Genomic DNA, 21,676 nt, shown 5'->3' on the forward strand with positions numbered 1-21,676 from the left:
GAGAGCCACTAGAATTGATCAGTGTCCTTACTCTCTTTTCCGCGTTTTTATTTTATTTTTACTCCCACTCCAACGTGCACTCAGAGGGAGAAAACCATGAGTTGGAGATTTTGTGCATTTCAGCTTTTCATAGCAATCACACTCTCAGCCGTGAAACACTCCACCTCACGTAAGAACTTTGTTATGCATGAATATTTTAATGAGTCCATGTGCGTCTGTGCATGAAAGTCGCATGATGTAGGGCCTACCCTCACAAAGAGGCAAATCCTGAGACCGGCCATATAAGGTGGTGGTTTTTTTTTTTTTTTTTTTGGTTTTGTTTTGTTTTTAAATATCACATGATTAACGCTGATAAAGCACTGACTTTGATGATCTATTGTTATATCATGTGTGAATTCTCGAAATCCAAGAATGTGTTGTTTTTCAATATAGTTATCTGCTGTAGGCTTTTTGACTGCAGTAGGGTTAAGTGCCACTGGTCGTCTTGCATGTCTTGTTTCTCACGGTTTACTAGAAATATACTTCCGATAGACATCCCATGGACACACTGATAAGAAAGACAATGATCCTGATATCAATAGTATTAGTAGTACATGTAGTAGCAGGTAGTAGAAGCAGTAGAATGATAATATAATATTATGATAATGATTATAGTAGTAACAGCTATAGTTGTAAAAACAATGTGTTTAATTAATATTGATTGTATAATCAAAAGCAAATGTAAGTATGTTGTAAATTGTAACATTACCTTTTATTACCTAATAATGAAAATAGTGATGATGATGATGATAACAACGTAATGATAATAATGATAATAATAATGATAATAATAAAAATAGAAATAATAGTGATAATAATCAAATGGCAAATCTAATTGACATCCCCCTACACACACACAGACATACACACACACACACACACACACACACACACACACACACAGACAGACCTCCCCCTACCATTGCTTTGTACCTACAAAATGGGTGTAGAACAGAGGGACAGTAAAGTTTTGGTTGAGATGGGGATTTAATTAATTTCTTTTCTTTTAGATATTCAGGAGCCGCTTATCTGAAATATCAAAGAAGATACAATTCTCAAAGGTTATAAAGTTAATTTGATGAAAATTGGTGTTGAAATGGCTGAGATAACATTGACAAAGTAAAACCAAGTTTTCCCAATCGTGGGACCCATCTTTTATTAGGGCTCTGTTTTTGGATATCTCAGCCATTTCAAACCGATTTCCGTCAAATAAACTATTACTACCTCTTAGAATATTTATTATTCTTTAGTATTTCATACAGTTGGTTTCTAATCATCTTACAAAAGCTTAAAACCTAAATTACCATCCCAAACGTAATTATACCATCCTTTTTTTAAACATACTCTTCTTATTCACTGCAACTGATTGGCAAATTGCCCAACATCGACGTAAATAAGCACTGAATTGATCAATGTTTTAGTAGTAGGCCTATAGCCATGATAAAAAATCAATGGGCGTACATACTCAAACAGGATTCGAACCTACTCGAGTATGTACGCTCATGATTTTTTTTCGTGGCTACTACTAAAACACTGATCAATTCAGTGCTTATTTACGTCGATGTTGGGCAATTTGTCAATCAGTTGCAATACTCTTCTTATTCCCTACATTACTGTCTAAATGAATACAAAACTAGGAATCTGTGTTATTTCATTATCTTTGCTACCGACATCATTAGTTTAATAAGGATTTCAGCTTTCACACAGACATGGCAGAGGCCTACAGCACTGTTAATAAACTAAATTCACAATTACAGCAGACGCCTTATAGCCACGTGCCTAAACAGAAAACTAGAAGAGGTTAGCATGTTGCCATGGCAATTTCAATTATCTATACCTGATGGATGAAACAGGTTGAATGATTCTGCTTGTCTGATTAAACAGATACATCCATATTATTTGTGTGTGTGCGTACGTTTGTGCATAATATGTATGTATATGTGTTTGTGTGTGTTGTCACATCATGTTATCTGTAAAGAAAAAAAAAAAGAAATAATATGAATTGTTTGTAACCTCTCACGATTTTATTTTATTCTTTATGTCGTCACTGTACTCAGAAACATGCGTAAAGCCAAGTCTCAATTCAAACGTAGTGATTTCTCCCGACCAATCAAGCTACCCACAATGGAGCATGGTGACGTTGTCATGTTCTGATGGGAGTGCTATATCAGGACCAGATTATGGCTTCTGCTATGGTAGTGATATTTGGAATCCAGATATCACAATTGCAACATGTCCAGGTAAGCAACTCATTATGGTTTTAGTGCCTAAAAGGCTTAATAAGGACGATGATTACTATCAGACTGTCATTGCAGTTAACATTTTTCAGGTATGGTTTCATCATAACTTGTTACAACAGTGCGTTGTTCTGATACAAGGTCAGGATCATAAGAGAGAAAAAAAAACTTCAGATGGGAGAGAGACTTCGAAAGTGTGTGAGAGACAGAGAGAGAGAGAGAGAGAGAGGGGGGGGAGGGGGATAGAACAAGGTACAATAATGAACTTCTGGCAAGCTCTTGTCATATTAATCTCTGCAGGTTCCCTTGGCTGTAGAGATAAGAATTCATGCTGGCAAGCTTTAAACTGAGAGACATGTTGAGATCCAAGCTTTTGCACATAAGTTATCACTGGGTTCTGCTTTCAATTATACTTGTCACACAGTAGTTTGCATTGGATAGTTGATTCTTTCAAACAACGATCAAACCCCTAATCGGTGCAAGGCGTTGGGACGGTGGCAAGTGTCGACACTTGCTCCTGCGACAATTGCCCGGTGTTATTTTCCCTATAAAGGGTTTTAGGGTTTACGGTTATTTTGATGTGAGGATTAAGATTAGGGTTAGGGTTATGTTTGCAGGTAGAATTCGTGTTTGGCTCAGCGTGCAGATTATTTCATAGGAGCAATTGCCGCAAGAGCAAATGTCATGGAACCATTTGGACAAAGAAAATGATCACCGTTCAAGAGCATGATCTCAACTGCAAGAGATGTAACCTCCGACGCAACCAGTAGATTCTTAAAAAAAAAAAAGAGAAAAGAGAAAATACTCTGTCGGAATGTATGAGTGTAATAATGATATTATAATGCAGCCTATACCCAGGCAAGATCAATCGACACAGGCGACCCGTGGTTAAAGGGGATGGCTAGTAACTGATCAGTGGGAATCAGTGGAAATGCTGGGGGATGATTGCTCCAATCCTTGTGGGATTCATTGAAGAGTGCATTATAAATCATATATATTGTTTTGTGAAAATTATTTGCTTCATAATGGTGTCACATTCAAGTACATGTGCAATTCAATTTTTCCAGGTTAGCATGCCTGTACAGTGTCGGGGCGATCGTTAACGATCGCCCATTGATCTGTTCGTAAAATAATAGGACAATGTAAGAGTGTTGGTTTAATAGAAGAATAATATATTCTTTAATCCTTTACAGAAGTGGTAATTTCATTCACTCATTAAAGATTTTATCCAAATGAAATTCATAGCGTTATCAGCATTGATATGTATAATATATCAGCTTATACATTAATACAAACGTCAGACTGCATTCTTATAAATTTTCTTGTGGATGATAAAAACGTTATCTATAGGAATGACTAATTTCATACACAGGTATTTCATATTGTATTCCATGTCTTGTAGCTATTTTATTTAGGTTGCCGAAAGCATTTTAACGAATAATGTTTGGAGATTGCAGACATCATAATGTTGTTTATATTTGATGACACTCCAAAAGAATGTGAATATGGGATATCAATTTTGTTAAAATCAAATTATTAGCAAGGCAACATGTGCAATTTGCGTTCGAAGAGAATTTATCAAAATAGGATGTAGCGTCTGGAAATTTTATTGCTGCTCTATTTTTCTAAGTTTTCGAATATTTAGTTTAAAACAAATCTTTCCAATCAAAGTCAGTAAGCATTATGAACAGGCGATTAATTAGTGGAATGCTGGTGACCACTGTTGAGAACGCTCATGATAATCACAAACTGTCGGAAAGCGATGGTTACAACGGTAGTAATTTTGATGACAATCATAATTATGCCAGTCATATTTACAAGCATAATACTTGTCTCGTTCCAGTCCCATGTGGGCCACCTGCTGTTGGTAGCGGTGGTGTAATCACCACTCCCGATAAAACTTCTTACGATGGCGGGGACGTGGTTCAGTTCTCTTGCCCTCTTGGAAGTATCACAGGACCTCCTTCTGCCACCTGTGACACTGATGGTTCCTGGTTTTACGACGGGACCGGCCTACCATCTTGTCCAGGTAACAAGCTGCACTAATTGATGAAACAGCAATCCAAAGAAGATGATGATAAACTTGTCTTGCATAAAGAAGTGTGACAATTGCGTGACAATTAGGTCATGGACTTGCAACATAACTGTTATATAAGGACAAGAAAGTGTTTATTCAAACTGTCTCCCAAAACGCGAATTCTAGCCTTCTTCATTCTGAGTTTGGAGGCCAAAAAAATGAAAATATTGTGCTTTCCCTTCAAAAGATGAAGCCACGTAAGCTATAAGTTATTATGGAGCATGGCTTCATCTTTTGAAGAGAAAGCACAAAAACAAATGTACTCATTGAATGAACGATATTATGTAGAGTAAGTATTGGCCCCGAAAATTCAGTCATCTCATAGAAAGCAGGTGTCTCTTGAGAAGCTTATGGTGGTCTGTATACAGGCCTCTACTTGTGGGATGGTGGGAATGTGACTTTTTTTTTTCGCGCAAGTTTCAAATTTCAGGAAAATGGTATTTGAAAAAAAAAATGTCGAACGTCATAGATGCAATTCTAAGAAAAAAAAAAGGTAACGGCTTCTGACCAAGAAGGTAAATAATGAGAGAAAATAATCACTGGAAACTACGGCGGCCTCATCGAAGCACTGTCCCCCAGCAAAAATCAGGTGTGAAGCCTCTTTGACGGTAAAACCTTGAACAGTTAAAAGTCTGAAGGCTATAACTGTTAAAGATGTTCTGGTTCATATTGTTCTGATTATCTTACAGCGCCCTGTGCAGCTCCAGATAATACTAACGGAACGGGAATGTACGGTTCGGGAGAGGTTCTCTTGTTCCAGTGCCTGCCTGGTTACTGTCTACCAGGCTGGGAAGACACTGTAACTACGATATGTGACTACGGAACTTGGACTCCTCCAGTTGTATGTGTCTCCACAGGTAACTTATTGATATAAGTATTCCAGACGGCAAGAATGTGTTAATAGGAGAAGTTTATAAGCCACCGAAAATCATTCTGATTTTATGTCAATCCTTGAATTTATTTTAGATTCGCCCTATCTCTGCAACAAACACAATTATATAGGCGTAATGGGCGACTTTAATTTAGACTTACTCGATTATGAAAAGCCACAAACACGTGATTTTCTAAATACCATGGTATCATCCTTTTTCACTCCTTGTATTACAAAGCCAACAAGATTATGTGGAGCTTCCGCAACACTGATTGATAATGTATTCTCAAACAATCACAATTATGTTGATCAATGTATTGTTGTAACAGACATATCAGATCATTTTCCCGTTATAGTTTCTACCAATCCTGTTATACCTGAATCACAGAAACAAAAGATGTGTAATAATTCATCGCAAACAAGAATATTTTCTGATTATAATATTCAGCTGTTTAAACATAGTTTATCCACAATGGAATGGAATGAAGTTTTTTATTCCATTGACCCGAACGATGCGTATGATAGATTTATGAACACTTTGTTACCCTTATTTCACTCACATTTTCCATTGAGAAATCAAAGAGGAAATTATAAAACAGTTCCACGTTCACCTTGGATAACTAAAGCCTTATTCAGATCCATAAACAAGAAAAATACTCTGTTTTACAGATACAAATCACATAATACAGCTTTGAATAAATCAAAGTGCATCAAGTATCGGAATACCCTTACATCCCTGTTACGTAAAGCGAAAAAGGATTATTTTTGTTCCTTGTTTGAACAGCATAAGTCTGATGTAAAATCTACTCGGTGTATAATTAATAATGTAATTAATAAACATGAAAATAAAAGTGTAATTGATGAAGATTGTCTGTGAAGGCAAGAATATAACAGATGATGAAGAAATTGCGGAAGCATTTAATTCTTTTTTGTTAACATTGGTCCAAACTTGGCACGCAACATTTCATCTGCACACAGACCTTTCCACTCATATCTACTAAATTCCAATCCTCAGTCTTTATTTTTTCCATGTATCTGAAGCAGAGGTCTTAGATATTGTTAATTCTCTTTCCCCCAAGAAGAGTGCAGGTCACGATGGATTTTCAAATCATCTCATAAAATGTATTATAAATGAAATTCTTTCACCATTAGTGATTAGTCCACATTTTGAATTTGTCTTTACTTACTGGCATTGTGCCCACTCAAATAAAAATTGCCAAAGTTCTACCAATCTATAAGAAGGGTAGAGAGGATCAGTTGGGAAATTATCGACCAATATCATTACTGTCTTCTTTTTCTAAAATACTTGAGAAGGTGGTTTATAATCGTTTACTTAAATTCTTAAATGAATGTGATATTTTAGCTGATAATCAATTCGGACTCCGGAAAAAACATGCAACCACTCATGCTATATTATTATTACTTGTAAAGAAAGTTGCGAAAGCTATAGACTCAAAGTCGCATACAGTCGGCCTGTTTCTGGACTACTCCAAGGCCTTTGACACAATAGACCACGAAATACTTTTGTACAAATTAAATCATTACGGCATTCGTGGAAAGGCCTTGGAGTGGTTCAGAAGTTATCTTACAGAAAGAACTCAGTTTGTTACTGTGAATAACCATGACTCAGAAATAAGTTCGATTTGCTGTGGCGTTCCACAGGGCTCCCTCTTAGGTCCTCTTTTATTTATTCTTTATATTAATGACTTTCGCAACTCATCCTCTCTGCTGTCTTTTCTTCTGTTTGCAGATGACACAAGTCTTTTTTATTCTCACTCAGATCCTTATGTGTTGCTTGATTCTGTGAATACCGAAATACAACTGGTATTTGAATGGATTCAGGCGAATAAATTATTGCTCAACATAAACAAGACTAATTATAGGGTCTTTAGTAATACAATAAAGTTTCTTCCAGGTCCAATATTAGTAAATGGTTTGCAGTTAAATCAAATAGATTCAACAAAATTTTTAGGTATTTATATTGATAGTAATCTTTCTTGAAAGGTTCATGTTGATTATTTATGAAAGTTGTTGTGTAAAAACGTTGGAGTTATTCACAAATTGAAGTACCTCTTCCCCAAGCCAATATTGCATTCCCTCTATTCTATACCTTACTTAAATTACGGAATATTGGCCTGGGGGAATTGCTCTAAGACTAAAATCGATTCGTTATTTTTGATTCAGAAAAAAAGGCCTTGCGGATTATAAATCGTGCACATTTTTTGGATCATACAAATGAACTGTTTGTTTCCAGTAAATTACTAAAAGTTTCTGATATGTATTTGTATCACGTTGGAATTTTTATGTATATTAAAAGTTGAGCATTGGCGATCTTCCTAGTTTATTTTCCTCAATGTTTGTTAAAAACAGTGAAATTCATAATTACCCTACAAGACAAAGTGGATCATATCACTTTTCCTCATATTTACACATCTTTATTACATGACCTTATACATTTGTGAAATTATGTCTAACATTGAATGTTGTGTTATACATATTTTACTCCGAAATCAAACGGAATATGGAACTTGAATTAAAAAAAAAATGTTAAAATCAGTTAGTACTCCCCATCTCCCCCCCCCCCCGAAAAAGGAAAACAACATCCACATCGAGGTCACGCAAAGACCTATGGGAATATTGTACAGCCTATACACAATTTTGTATGTATTCATGTAAGTATATGTATAATTATGAAAATGTGTGTGCGTACGAATGCATGGATGTATCCTTGGTAACCGTAGTGTTATTTGTTTGTCTGTTTTTTCTTCATTTTTTAGTGATCCATCTCCCACAAACTCTGCATTTTCAGTAGATCACTCGTTTAAATTGTCATATGTTTTGTTACAATCGCAGGTTGTGCATTGTTATATTTTTAGCTGCATTATCATTTTACATAGTATCTTCGCTGAATGATTTGTTAAATATAGCATATACAACAATTGCATTGTTAAATATAATTATCACCATGTATCATGCTTTTCTGTAAGATGATTTTAACGTATGATGGAGTTAAAATTGAAGTTGTCATACTTTAATCCTGGTATCCTAACCTTTCCTTCCCATTTCAACACTGTATCGCCGTATACTACACCTCGTACAGCTTTTAATGTCTCTCTTGTCAGAGACTTCATGATGAAAACTGATAAAGCATGTCATGGGTTGGTGTTACACGACTATCCCATAGATATGACGGAAAGTTCCAGTTTATATACAGAATATATCCACGCATTTTAGTTGAGTCCAGTTCAGCCAAGGTTTACTATGTGAGTTTGTTGCAATATCATTTAATCGAGTCACTATGAGAAGTAGAGGACATGGAATAACAAAACGCTTTGCATTCCCCAGTGTGCTCCCAATCGGTGGTGGAGTGAAGGTAGTAAGAACAGAGTCCCCGCCAGGAAATGGCTAGAGGACCTGCCGAGCAGAACTTACAGCATTCGTTGACAAGGTGTTGAATACAGGGTTCCTACCAATTCGGTTACTTTGCATAAAATGAATTGAGAAGCTACTAATGCACATGATATTCATCTGGGGATATGTATTCTAAATATGGGGAGGGGGAAATTCTAGCACTATGGTCATGAGATTTTGAGAATGACCATCTTACTATGGCATGACATTTAGGTACGCCAGCACAATTTCAGGTTGGTTACATGCTGTTGAGCTCTACATTCCATCGAGGGACGATAATGATTACGATCCCTGTTACGTCTTCTGTCTCGCATCGCAGGCTGTCCGGTACCAGAAGTTCCAGAGGGCGTTAGTTATCGGGGGAATCCAACGGATGGGTTCCTCGAGCATAACGAAAGAGTTGACCTAGAATGTGATGATGACAAGACTCCCATTGGTCCAGAGTACTCCTACTGCAAATCGACCAACCAATGGGACCCGGATCCAATGCTGCTACAATGCTATGGTGCGTATAATGAAATTTATATGGAATTTGATTGTGGGCCGCATGGGTTCCCACCATATAAATGATTTCAAATGCCATTCATCTAATAATGCTTGCATACAGTTATATATTATCGTATTCAGTTATGCTGGCATTACTGATACACAAAACTAGATTTTCGAAAGGAACTTATAACGTTCTTATAAGAACAACTGGTTGCTTTACGGCCGCACACAAAGCGATCTCATATCGAATTTTCCAAAGAAGCGTGCGTTATGCGAATAAAGCTATTAATGTGAAATTATAAAGTAACTAGAAAAAAAAATCATTTTTTTACATCTCATATCTACATCGTTTGACACTTCTCCGATACAAGATTGTCAAAATGGTTGCATCTAAGGGTATCATCATCAGATTCTGTCTAATCTAATCCTATTCACCATTAGACAAGTGCCAAATTCCCTCCTTTGATGACGTTCGCCTTGTTCACAAATCCACCATGACGGGTGAGTCCATGCATTCCACCTACAACCACCGTGACACGGTCGAATTCCTGTGCGAAGAGGATCTATACCTGCACGGTACCAAGAGTGCAACCTGTTCATCAGGGACCTGGTCCTTCAACATCGGTGGACCTCGGCCTGCCTGCAGAGGTATATAGGTCTCACACTGTCCTGCTAGCTATTTCCCTAATTGGTTACATGCGTTGAAAACAAAGCAACCTACAATGATTAAGATTAGCAATACACAATAAACAGTAGAATATGAAAGCATCAATGTTATTTAGAAACTCTGGTGTGAGAAGTGCAACGGCACGGGTTACGACTAGCTTGTACAAGTGCTCTCATCCTTTTGTTGTCCGACATTCTCAAAACGAAAATCGACAAAATGCCAACTTCACAACTTTCATTTAATGTGTATGGGCCTAGACACAACAGCGATGTTTGTTTGTTAAGAAGCATCAGTAGACATGAAAATCTCAGAAACTCGAGGCATCGAGAAGGCTACCCGACATCTTCTGAATCCATACGTCAGGTACCGATAGTATTTGCCATGTCGAAGGAATCAACTTATTAAAATAATTTTTGGTTAGTAAGGGATGGACGGTATCCAGATCTCTCGCTGAATGTCGTTCACGCTACTAAACATACATACATTATTCATTATCATATACCTTGCAGCTAACTGCACCGGACCAGTGAACACGGACGTGGTGGACGAATTGTTTCGCCACGGCGAGGTACACATCTTCCAGTGCGTCCAAACTCCAGGGATGGTCAGACTCGGTGGTCCCAGAGCGTTCTGCGATGATGGAGCATGGAAACCCAACGTTCGTTGTGCTTGTAAGCAGTTCATCACCAGAACTATCCCTCCGCATCTTCCGCTGTATATTCCTCCTTATTTTGAACATACACTGTATAATTATGATACCTATTTCTATCTGTTTCTGTCTTACTGCCTTGTCATCCATGCATCATAATAATGTTCTTATATTATTGTATACATACTATATATATGAAGAGTTTTAAGGCAAAAATCGACATATTCGTCTTTATCAGTTTGAGATATTCGATAGCGAAGGTGCTGAAAAGATAAAAATATGACTAAAACGTATATCTGACAATTCTACTTATGTCTCTTAAAAATACTTCCTTTTATCTAACGAGTGCAGCATCTTTGAAAAGGTTTTTTCTTCTTTTTCAAAGCTTTGAAATCAACGTCATAACTCTGCTTTTGCATTGAAACTCGTCATTAATGTACCATTAACTTTCTATATACACACACTCAGGAAGACTAAGAGAGTAATGTGGGTGTAGCGTCTAGTAAATACAGGTGTTCGGTATTACTCTGGCTAATCGTGCAATACGAGAGATCGCTAGTGATAGAATCGTATCGAGGAAGTAGACGAACAAGAGAAAGTAGCCAAAGAAAAGGATCCAGAATAAAATCAGCTGATTATTCTGTTAAAATACATTTATTCTAAAAAAAACAAACAACGTTATTAAGTCTTTACATAAAAAAAAGAAAATATATGTCCATTTTGTGTGGACAGATCACAATTACTTTTCATAATGTTCGGAGCTGTTAAATTGTAATATAATCAACACTATTCCACCTTTGATGAATACGAGATCATGCACTCAGACGCAATTTGATTACCAACAGACCAGTGCACTTCGCTCTGGTTAATGGTAGGACCTACTCCCGTCAAATGTAACACCCATGAATAATCTAATTTGCATGTTCTTTTTATATCACGCAGTGAACACCGAACTGTGAAGAACCATGTACCTGACATACGTGTACAGGGAACAGAGAACGGACAGTGACGTACCCATCGTTTATACAAAGCATCAGTTTTGTATGTTGCGTTTCCATAGTTAGAAATCACTCAGAAACATTATTCCTATCTAAACCACACTACTGATATTTCATCAGTGGTTTAAAATCAAATACTTAGTATTGCTGATGGCAATTTCCGCCTCCTGCAGTCATTGGCAGTCACTTAAACTCATCTCGGGGAAGCTGTAAAATCGAGTGCACCTGTACATGTACGCATGATTGTACAAGTAGATGAAGACATCCGAAGCATTCCTAGACTTGTCTGATCCCTTCGTTACATTTTGACCAATCATGGAGCTAGAAGAAAGGCAGGCACAACAGCCTAGCTGGATATTTTTCCTTTCACTGGAAAAGTATTCGCCATGATCATTGACCAATGTCTTCTTTTACGTGTTCCGATCTTCGATATTGATCAAAGGTTGTTATTATTGCAAACATTGACCCCAACTACATGGAGATGAATGCGGTAGCACATACGGAGACTAATCAACGGAAGAGCTCCAACTGGGTTTCAGCAGGAGAATTCTTCGTGTTTCGCGGGGAGGTATAGCGCCCATGCATTTTTACAATTTTTTTAGACACGTGTAGAAACGTGTAGGAGATCTAAAAAAAAAAAAAAGTTGATTCACAAGAATGTTCCTTGTTCGCGATATCACCAATAGAGGGGTCTAGGACTTGTCCCCCGGAGGACAACTCCCCCGGGGACTACTCCGACCTGACAACTCCCCCGGAGGACGTCTCCCCCGGAGGACGTCTCCCCCGGAGGACTACTCCCCCGGAGGATGTCTCCCCCGGAGGACGACTCCCCCGGAGGACGACTCCCCCGGGGGACAACTGCCCCGGGGGACAACTCCCCCGGAGGACAACTCCCCCGGGGGACCACTCCCCCGGAGGACCACTCCCCCGGGGGACCACTCCCCCGGGGGACAACTCCCCCGGAGGACAACTCCCCCGGAGGACAACTCCCCCGGACAACTGCCCCGGGGACGTCTCCTGGGGGACAATCCCATACTGAACAGAGATTTGTGTGTGTGTGTGTGTGTGTCCTAGAAATTAGAATTAAATTCATCTGTGTAAAAACAGTATTCTTTTTTAAATAAAATTTAAATTAAAGTTGGCGTTACCTAAGACACGTCCATCTTTATAGCAAAGTTTTTGAAATCTCAGCACAAAGTTTTTACCATTGTACACGCTACATGTAATGTCGAAAAAAGTAGAAACGCAGGTCCATTTTATCACTGAAAGTTGGTCAAGAGATAAACACATTGACGGAAACACGCTTTTGAGGGGAGAGTTCATTCCTTAGCATGTACCTGTTATTCTTCATTATTTTATAATATTTTAAGAAGTCCATTCTTTGATGAGTTTCTTTTTCTTTTTGCAATTCATGATTATGATAAGGAATATGTTAAATGAAAGAAAGATATCATTCAGAGGGGTGAATGCTCAAGTTTTTGAGTTTCTTCAGTTTGTCTCCCTCTACAAAGGAATATGTTGTTAGAAATACCCTTTTAATGGGGTTATGATTTTTATCTTAGATTCTTATGATAGTTACTATCCTGTATGTCACTGTCAGTAATTTCATTGTGCAGTTTTCGTTTGTTATGTTGACTGTGAATTTATCTGAACATCATTACAATTCTTAATGTCGGAGAAATAATTAAAAGAAAAAAAAATATGAATATTCTGTTCCTGAAAAGACTTGAACGTGTAAAAAGGTAATATCTTCCGACCGGCATTAGGCACTATAATGCAGAAACAGTATTAGCACCGGTTGCACAGTTACCATGCATCCTGAATGCACCAGCCACATACCGGTATCTGCATGACACACGTATAACATAAGTAACCAGTGGCGTAACTACAGGGGGGGGGGGGCATGGGGGGGGGGGGCACGTGCCCCCCCCCCCCAATCCGCTGGTTAAAAAAAAAGAAAAAAAAAAGGAAGAAAAAAAAGAAAAAAAAAACCTACCAAAATGGTATTTCAAGGGTTAGTAAACTGCTTTTGAAATCGACATGAAAGGATGATCAAGAAAAAAAAAAAATTCTAAGATTTCTTTTAACCATATAATTAAAGAGGTATTATAGTGAAACATTGTTCAAAAAGCCCGGAGACGACAAAAGATTGTGATTCAGTGTGATTCCTGGTTGGCATTTTGAATACAAGCAGGATGTGCGCAGTGTACTCAGAACATCGGAATGGCAAAAAGAGTCGCTGCAATGTTGCGCAATGTGATGTTTGATAGGTTGTACACATTTGCTATCAAAGCTTGATCATTGATTTTGCAGTGTTGCTTTACATACTTGTCATTCCTTGCATTGCCAATAATAAGACTTGACCTTGGCTATTTCCTAACTTTTCCATCTATATGAAACACACACACTCACAAACACAAACAAATTAGGGGATGCTCTATATAAAGTGCAGATTTTGGACATCCTTCTCCCGCTTGGTCACTTCGACGCCCCCTCGCTGGTCATACCTCCCCCAATCATGAACATAAACCGACACCCTTGACTACCAGTGGCGGATCCAGGGGGCGCACCGGGCGCCCCCTCCCTCCAAAGCGAAAAAATATATACAATATGTAGCTACAAACGACAGTTTTTTGACTGTAAAATGTCAAAATGTTCAAGCTCGCTCGCTTCGCTCGCTCGCATTTAATCGTTATGCAATTCTCCTGATGCTGCTGCAAGTAATTGCCAGCAGTTGCGCCCGGTGCGCCCCATCCCCTTAATTTCCAAAGCGAAAAAAACATAGCTACAAACGGCAGTTTTGGGACTGTAAAATGCCAAAATTTTCAAGCTCGCTCGCTTCGCTCGCATTTAATCGTTATGCAATTCTCCTGATGTTGCCGTCAGTAGTTGCCAGCAGTTGTGCCTGGTGCGCCCAGGCCCTCTCCTTAATATTCAAAGCGAAAAAATATAGCTAAAAACGGCAGTTCTCTGACTGTAAAATGTCAAAATTTTCAAGCTCGCTCGCATTTAATCGCTATGCAATTCTCCTGATGTTGCTGTCAGTAATTGCCAGCAGTTGCACCCGGTGCGCCCCCTCCCCTTAATTTCTAAAGCGAAAAAATATAGCTAAAAAAGGCAGTTTTGGGACTGTAAAATGTCAAAATTTTCAAGCGCGCTCGCTCGCATTTAATCGTTATGCAATTCTCCTGATGTTGCTGTCAGTAGTTGCCAGCAGTTGTGCCCGGTGCGCCCAGGCCCTCTCCTTAATTTCCAAAGCGAAAAAATATAGCTAAAAACGGCAGTTTTCTGACTGTAAAATGTCAAAATTTTCAAGCTCGCTCGCATTTAATCGCTATGCAATTCTCCTGATGTTGCTGTCAGTAATTGCCAGCAGTTGCACCCGGTGCGCCCCCTCCCCTTAATTTCCAAAGCTAAAAAATATAGCTAAAAAAGGCAGTTTTGGGACTGTAAAATGTCAAAATTTTCAAGCGCGCTCGCTCGCATTTAATCGTTATGCAATTCTCCTGATGTTGCTGTAAGTAATTGCCAGCAGTTGCGCCCGGTGCGCCCCATCCCCTTAATTTCCAAAGCGAAAAAAACATAGCTACAAACGGCAGTTTTGGGACTGTAAAATGTCAAAATTTTCAAGCTCGCTCGCTTCGCTCGCTCGCATTTAATCGTTATGCAATTCTCCTGATGTTGCTGTCAGTAGTTGCCAGCAGTTGTGCCCGGTGCGCCCAGGCCCTCTCCTTAATTTCCAAAGCGAAAAAAATATAGCTAAAAACGGCAGTTTTCTGACTGTAAAATGTCAAAATTTTCAAGCTCGCTCGCATTTAATCGCTATGCAATTCTCCTGATGTTGCTGTCAGTAATTGCCAGCAGTTGCACCCGGTGCGCCCCCTCCCCTTAATTTCCAAAGCTAAAAAATATAGCTAAAAAAGGCAGTTTTGGGACTGTAAAATGTCAAAATTTTCAAGCTCGCTCGCTTCGCTCGCTCGCATTTAATCGCTATACAATTCTCCTGATGTTGCTGTCAGTAATTGCCAGCAGTTGCGCCCGATGCGCCCCCTCCCCTTAATTTCCAAAGCGAAAAAATATACCTAAAAACGGCAGTTTTGGGAACATAAAATGTCAAAATTTTCAAGCTCGCTCGCATTTAACCGTTATATGCCATTTTCCTGATATTACTGCCAGTAATTGCCAGCAGTTGCACCCGGTGCGCCCCCCCCCCCCTGAATTTCCAAAGCGAAAAAATATAGCTACAAACGGCAGTTTGGGGACTGTAAAATGTCAAAATTTTCAAGCTCGCTCGCTTCGCTCGCTCGCATTTAATCGTTATGCCATTCTCGTGATGTTACTGTCAGCAACTGCCAGCAGTTGCGCCCGGTGCAACCCCCTTAATTTCCAAAGCAAATATTATATATATATATATATATATATATATATATATACATACATATATTATTATATATAGCTACAAACGGCAGTTTTGGGACTGTAAAATGTCAAAATTTTCAAGCTCCCTCGCTCCGCTCGCTCGCATTTAATTGTACGTTATGCAGTTTTGATGTTGCTGCCATGAGGTGCCCCCCCAATGTCTTGACCCACGGTACGCCACATAACCTTGCTGTACTATTGTTGGTAGAAAACACCAGATTGATAGCTAGAACTTGTTATTAAGAGTATGGTAGTCAATACTACTTGAAAAAATACAGAAAAAAATGCAAAAAATGGCAGTTGGGGTAGGGGTAAAAGGCAAGGAAATTTTATGCCTAAATATGGGCAAAAGGTTAGTATCATGTGGAAGATTAGGTTTTACACTAAAATTATCATTATAATCCATTTCCTTGACCCCCAAAACATGGGGTTAGACACCAAAACCATCACAATTGACCAAAAAATAGCCGAGTTATGACCAGAAAATAATGTCTTTTTAAAGCCGAAACGGCGACCAGCTTTTCGGCCGGGGCACCCTGGATTTCGCATTTTTCGTTCTTTTTTTTTTTCAAAAATGGTGTCAGTAGGCACAAAGTCATCAAACTAAGGTGTGATGAGCATGTTCTGAAAATGTCATCCTCTTTAGCCCATCTCTAAGAGATATCAAGGGATGACGACTGTAATATTTAGCCTGTTATTTAGAGAGTTCCTTAGTTGTTTCTTTAATCAGTCAGAATAAGCACACGATCTTGGCAGTAATTAGTTGTACACCTTGTATTACAATCATGACGAGTTTGAACAATGCAAATGCTTTAGCGATATCGATTGCATCGGATGCCCAAGGGAAGAAACGGACACTGGTCAAAAAGTATATGTGCACATTTTGTTAACACGCAGGTGATGGGTTGATATGTTTTTATTCTTCTAGGTCTTGGGTGCAAGTAAGGAAGTTTGCTGAGGTAGTACATCTACCTCCGGGGTTTCTCGAGAGGAGTAACTATAGAGCATAGCAACAGCATCATCTCTGTGCGGATTGGTTGGTGCTGCATAGCTAGGCACTAGTCTTTGCGTTCAAACTGTACTAATTTCAAACATTTGGCATCTCCCTTTTTTTAGAAAAGTAAAGTTTCTCTTTTTCACACAGATTTTTTCATTTATCAACTACCTCTGAAACTTAATTAGTAAGCCATTGTCTTTTTAGGATTATCATGGCAATTATTTGATACGTTGTTCACACAATATACTTGTCCTATTTGAGTAATAATGGAAATACGTCTTGTCTGGGCGTGTTTGACTTGCCATATCTTATATCTTACATTCAACTTTACTACATGTGTAATCATAGCAACACATCTTATAAACACAAACATTACTGATACTTGTAAAGTGAGTAACACTTCACTTCAATATTGAGATATCACGACTTTGTATGACACATTACAACGCACTCTTATAACGACGTAAATTCAATCTCGCTCTTCACACTTGGAGGAATACTTGTGATTGTTTTGTAAACTGTACTTTTGTTCACTTTTAGAAATGTGTTATCTTTGTCTTTGAAGAAACGTTAATCATTGTTTCTCTTATAATAATCGACAAAGCTGTTACTTTTGATAAGTTAGATGAAACACTTTTATTGCACTCAAAATGTAACCAACTCTCTTCTCTCCAGATGAATAGTTCAACATCTAAACATTATCACAATTCCGTGATCATTGTCATTTCATTTCCCGTCAAATTCCGGTATCTATCCTATAAGATAGATAAGTTTTTACACTGGTCCATATTTTTGACCTGATCTTGTGATACGATATTATGTTGAGTCATCTAGCTTTGTTGCATTAAGGATTGTTTTCCGCTGTACCTCTTGTGATGTCAATTCTGTTTTGACAGGAGCATTTTTCCTTCGCATTCCACTATGCAACTTTTTGGAAACTTTGTCTTTGAAACAACAACGCTTTTCGCTTCGATCAAAGTAATTTTACTGCACTTTTGTTTCTTGGTCAGCTTTGTTTGCACATTTTTTATTACTTTTGGTTTCAGCAGCTGACTAGCTGTTGGCAGGGTGGTCCTTGTCCTCCTCTGCATCAACAATTGTGCAGGACTAGCATCTATCCCATCGATCGGTGTGTTCCGATAGTCAAGAAATGCCAAACCTGGATCTGTTCCATCTCTCATTGCCTTTTTCATTAGACATTGCAATTTGTACTGTCTTTTCAACTTTCCCATTGCTACGTAGAAAGTGATGAAGACGTGACATGCTTGAATTGGTACTGACAAGCAAACTCTTTGAACTGGTCACTTGTTAACTGTGTACCATTATCTGATACCACAATCTCCGGTATACCATTACGTGCAAAAGTGTTGTTTGCATACTAACTTCATATACGCTAGACATTTTTTTTTTTGTTTTTGTTTTTCATGTTCAAACGTTATCAAATAAAACTGTGTGAAACAAAACTCAATTTTCAAGCAAATCCCATCTTTGTGGTTGAGAGATTTGTGTTGGTCGTGCGGGTGTGCTTTCCCAGGGCTGTTGGAAGATATTACCTTTTTACACGTTCAAGTCTTTTCAGGAACAGAATATTCATATTTTTTCCTGTCAATTATTTCTCCGACATTAAGAATTGTAATGATGTTCAGATGAATTCACAGTCAACATAACAAACGAAAATTGCACAATAAAGTATTACTGACAGTGACATATAGGATAGTAACTATCATAAGAATCTAAGATGAAAATCATAACCCCATTGAAAGGGTATTTCTAACAACATATTCCTTTGTAGAGGGAGACAAACTGAAGAAACTAAAAAATTTGAGCCTTCACCCCTCTGAATAATATCTGTCTTTCATTTAACATATTCTTTATCATAATCATGAATTGCAAAAAGAAAAGGAAAATCATCAAAGAATGGACTTCTTAAAATATTATAAAATAATGAAGAATAACAGGTACATGCTAAGGAATGAACTCTCCCCTCAAAAGCGTGTTTCCGTCAATGTGTTTATCTCTTGACCAACTTTCAGTGATAAAATGGACCTGCGTTTCTACTTTTTTCGACATTACATGTAGCGTGTACAAAAGTAAAAACTTTGTGCTGAGATTTCAAAAACTTTGTTATAAAGATGGACGTGTCTTAGGTAACGTTAACTTTAATTTAAATTCTGTATAAAAAGAATACTGTTTTTACACAGATGAATTCAATATTAATTTCTAGGACAGGAATAAGAAACATCTCTGTTCAGTTATGGGATTGCCCCCCAGGAGACGTCCCCGGGGCAGTCGTCAGGTGGGAGTTGTCCTCCGGGGGAGTTGTCCTCCGGGGGAGTTGTCTCCCGGGGGAGTTGTCCCCCGGGGGAGTTGTCCCCCGGGGGAGCTGTCCCCGGGGGAGTTGTCCCCCGGGGGAGTTGTCCCCCGGGGGAGAGGTCCTCCGGGGGAGTGGTCCTCCAGGGGAGTGGTCCCTCGGGGGAGTTGTCCCCCGGGGGAGACGTCCTCCGGGGGAGTAGTCCTCCGGGGGAGACGTCCTCCGGGGGAGTGGTCCTCCGGGGGAGCTGTCAGGTGGGAGTAGTCCCCGGGGGACTAGTCCTCCGGGGGAGTTGTCCTGATACGCCAATAGAGATAATGAAGTAGTTTTAAAAATACAACATGATAATTTTCAATTGAAATAAAAGAAAATAATTTCGAGTTTGGAAAATACATATCAATTAGAATCCTTGATAACCAGATAATTATTTGGTCACAAATTTAGAATTAGCTTCCATAAAAAGTCTGCAAAAGAGATTGTAAGATGGATTTTAAAGGAAAACATTAGCTGCTGCATCAAATTACTTGGAATTTAAGGACGAGATTTTGGAGTTTTCTTCCACAGTAAAAGCCGCTGAAAAGCTTGTAGAATAAATTTAAAAGGAAGATATTAGTTGAGGTGATTATTTGAGTCAAATTATTTGACAATTGAGAATAAGATTATAAGCTCTGAAGTAGATTCGTGAAGAACAGCAGCTTTGAAGATGATAAGACTCTGTCTATAAACCAATGGCTGTTGGGCAATAATATCCGTACGTTAATGATATTGTTACAGATTACACTACTGGGGAAAACATACCTGAGAAAGTGTCTTCATTCTCAGACATAGAGCTCTTGCTGCGAAAGTGTATTTTAATGGATTATTGTTTAGATTTAACACTTTATATGTATCTATAAAGAAAAGAAAGACCTTTGCTTTGCTAAATACAAATTTTCTCAGATGTCATAAATCAGAATATTCAATGTTCGTCTTTCCCAATGAAAACAGAAGCGAGAATCATTTCCTGAGTTTTCCTTCGTGATATATATATATATATATATATATATATATATACATGCATATTGTATATATACATATATATACGTATATATCTTCATCTTGGAATTTTCCACGTGCTGGACTTCGAATGTTATAATAATAAGGAGAATGAAATACTAAGCTGACGAAGGGCCTAGGTGGGTTGAAAATTTTGTGAATGAAAACCTTCTTTTTGGATCTACACACGGCGTATTTGAGACTCATTCTTCATTTAGTTATTACATAATAAAGAAATTAAATATATATTTATAACATGTATGACATCCTGTTTATATGCTGCATATAGTTTATGTGTACATGTAGATAAATAGAAACAAGTGATTTACACTGTGCACTAAATGCTTTTGTGTAAATTTTTGATGCAGATATGTAAGATTTTATGTATAATACACACAAACACAAACACACACACACTCGCGCAAACACACAAATGTGACAATTGATGACAAAGGATATCGCGGCCGGGAAGCAAGATTTATAAAATTTGTCTTCCTAAGCCTTCTGTATGTACACATGCAAAGAATAATAAAGAAAATAAAGTTAATAATACCTTGCCTTCTTTGAAATCAATGTTTGGCATTGAAAAGGTAGATATGTAGCCCACTGGAAGTTTCTCGTATAGCAGTGCTCCCTTTTAAGTTTAGTCCAGTTGAGTGATTCGTATAATTTAGCACTCACTCAACACAATGAAATTCACTGGAGTAACCTCATTAGAAAAAAAAAAAAAGCAAATGTGTGTTTTTTCATCTCATCGAGACAGCGTTTTCCCAGCCCCTTTAAACAAAATGAAATGAAATTGATATTCGTATATAAGTCATGACATTTATATATATATATATATATATATATATATATATATATATATGAATATATATATATATATATATATATATATATATGAATATATATATATATATATATATATATATATATATATATATGAATATATATATATATATATATATATATATATATATATACTAGGTATCATGAGAGAAGAAGAAAATATCTTTTTTGATCCTTAAAGGTAGGGAATCCCATTTGCATGCCTTAAATGAAGAGTTGTATAAATACAGTGGTATGTTGAGGAGAGTATCATTTTAGAAACTCCCATAAAGTATTGAAAGTGGAAGGTAACATTTAGTACATTTTTATTGACCGTTAGATTTTGAATTGAATTTTTTTCGGGGCTCACCGTAAATTCCAGTACATTACTAGGCTACCTTTGCAGACCTATGCACTGCATGTGTGTCCATCATGTATATTTTGTGAAGAAAGTTCATCAAAACTTACAAACATTCCTACATACATTCTTGCCACACACTCTGTATGTTATTACATCAGCTCTTATACTTTTAGATTTGTGTTTATAGATAAAAAAATACAGAAGACTGCAACAAAAAGGCTTAAGTGTGGCTGACACACAGAACTACTGAGTAGTTGAGTTTTGTGCATTATTCAAATTGTAGATAA

The 21,676-nt window shown here is 37.8% G+C and overlaps 1 protein-coding gene across 1 annotated transcript in view; it reads left to right on the forward strand.

The window, feature by feature from the left end:
- Positions 1-2,170: 2,170 nt before the first annotated feature.
- The window catches only part of LOC140238644 (complement factor H-like), a 35,442-nt gene continuing 15,936 nt past the window's right edge, over positions 2,171-21,676 (forward strand). Inside the window, exons 1-6 of the mRNA XM_072318543.1 lie at positions 2,171-2,279; positions 4,120-4,305; positions 5,043-5,210; positions 8,955-9,140; positions 9,566-9,772; positions 10,301-10,462. Coding sequence (XP_072174644.1) covers positions 2,171-2,279; positions 4,120-4,305; positions 5,043-5,210; positions 8,955-9,140; positions 9,566-9,772; positions 10,301-10,462 — 1,018 coding nt within the window. The remainder of the gene's footprint in view (positions 2,280-4,119; positions 4,306-5,042; positions 5,211-8,954; positions 9,141-9,565; positions 9,773-10,300; positions 10,463-21,676) is intronic.

This window comes from Diadema setosum, chromosome 15, assembly GCF_964275005.1.
Source record: "Diadema setosum chromosome 15, eeDiaSeto1, whole genome shotgun sequence".
In the NCBI taxonomy this organism is placed as follows: domain Eukaryota; kingdom Metazoa; phylum Echinodermata; class Echinoidea; order Diadematoida; family Diadematidae; genus Diadema; species Diadema setosum.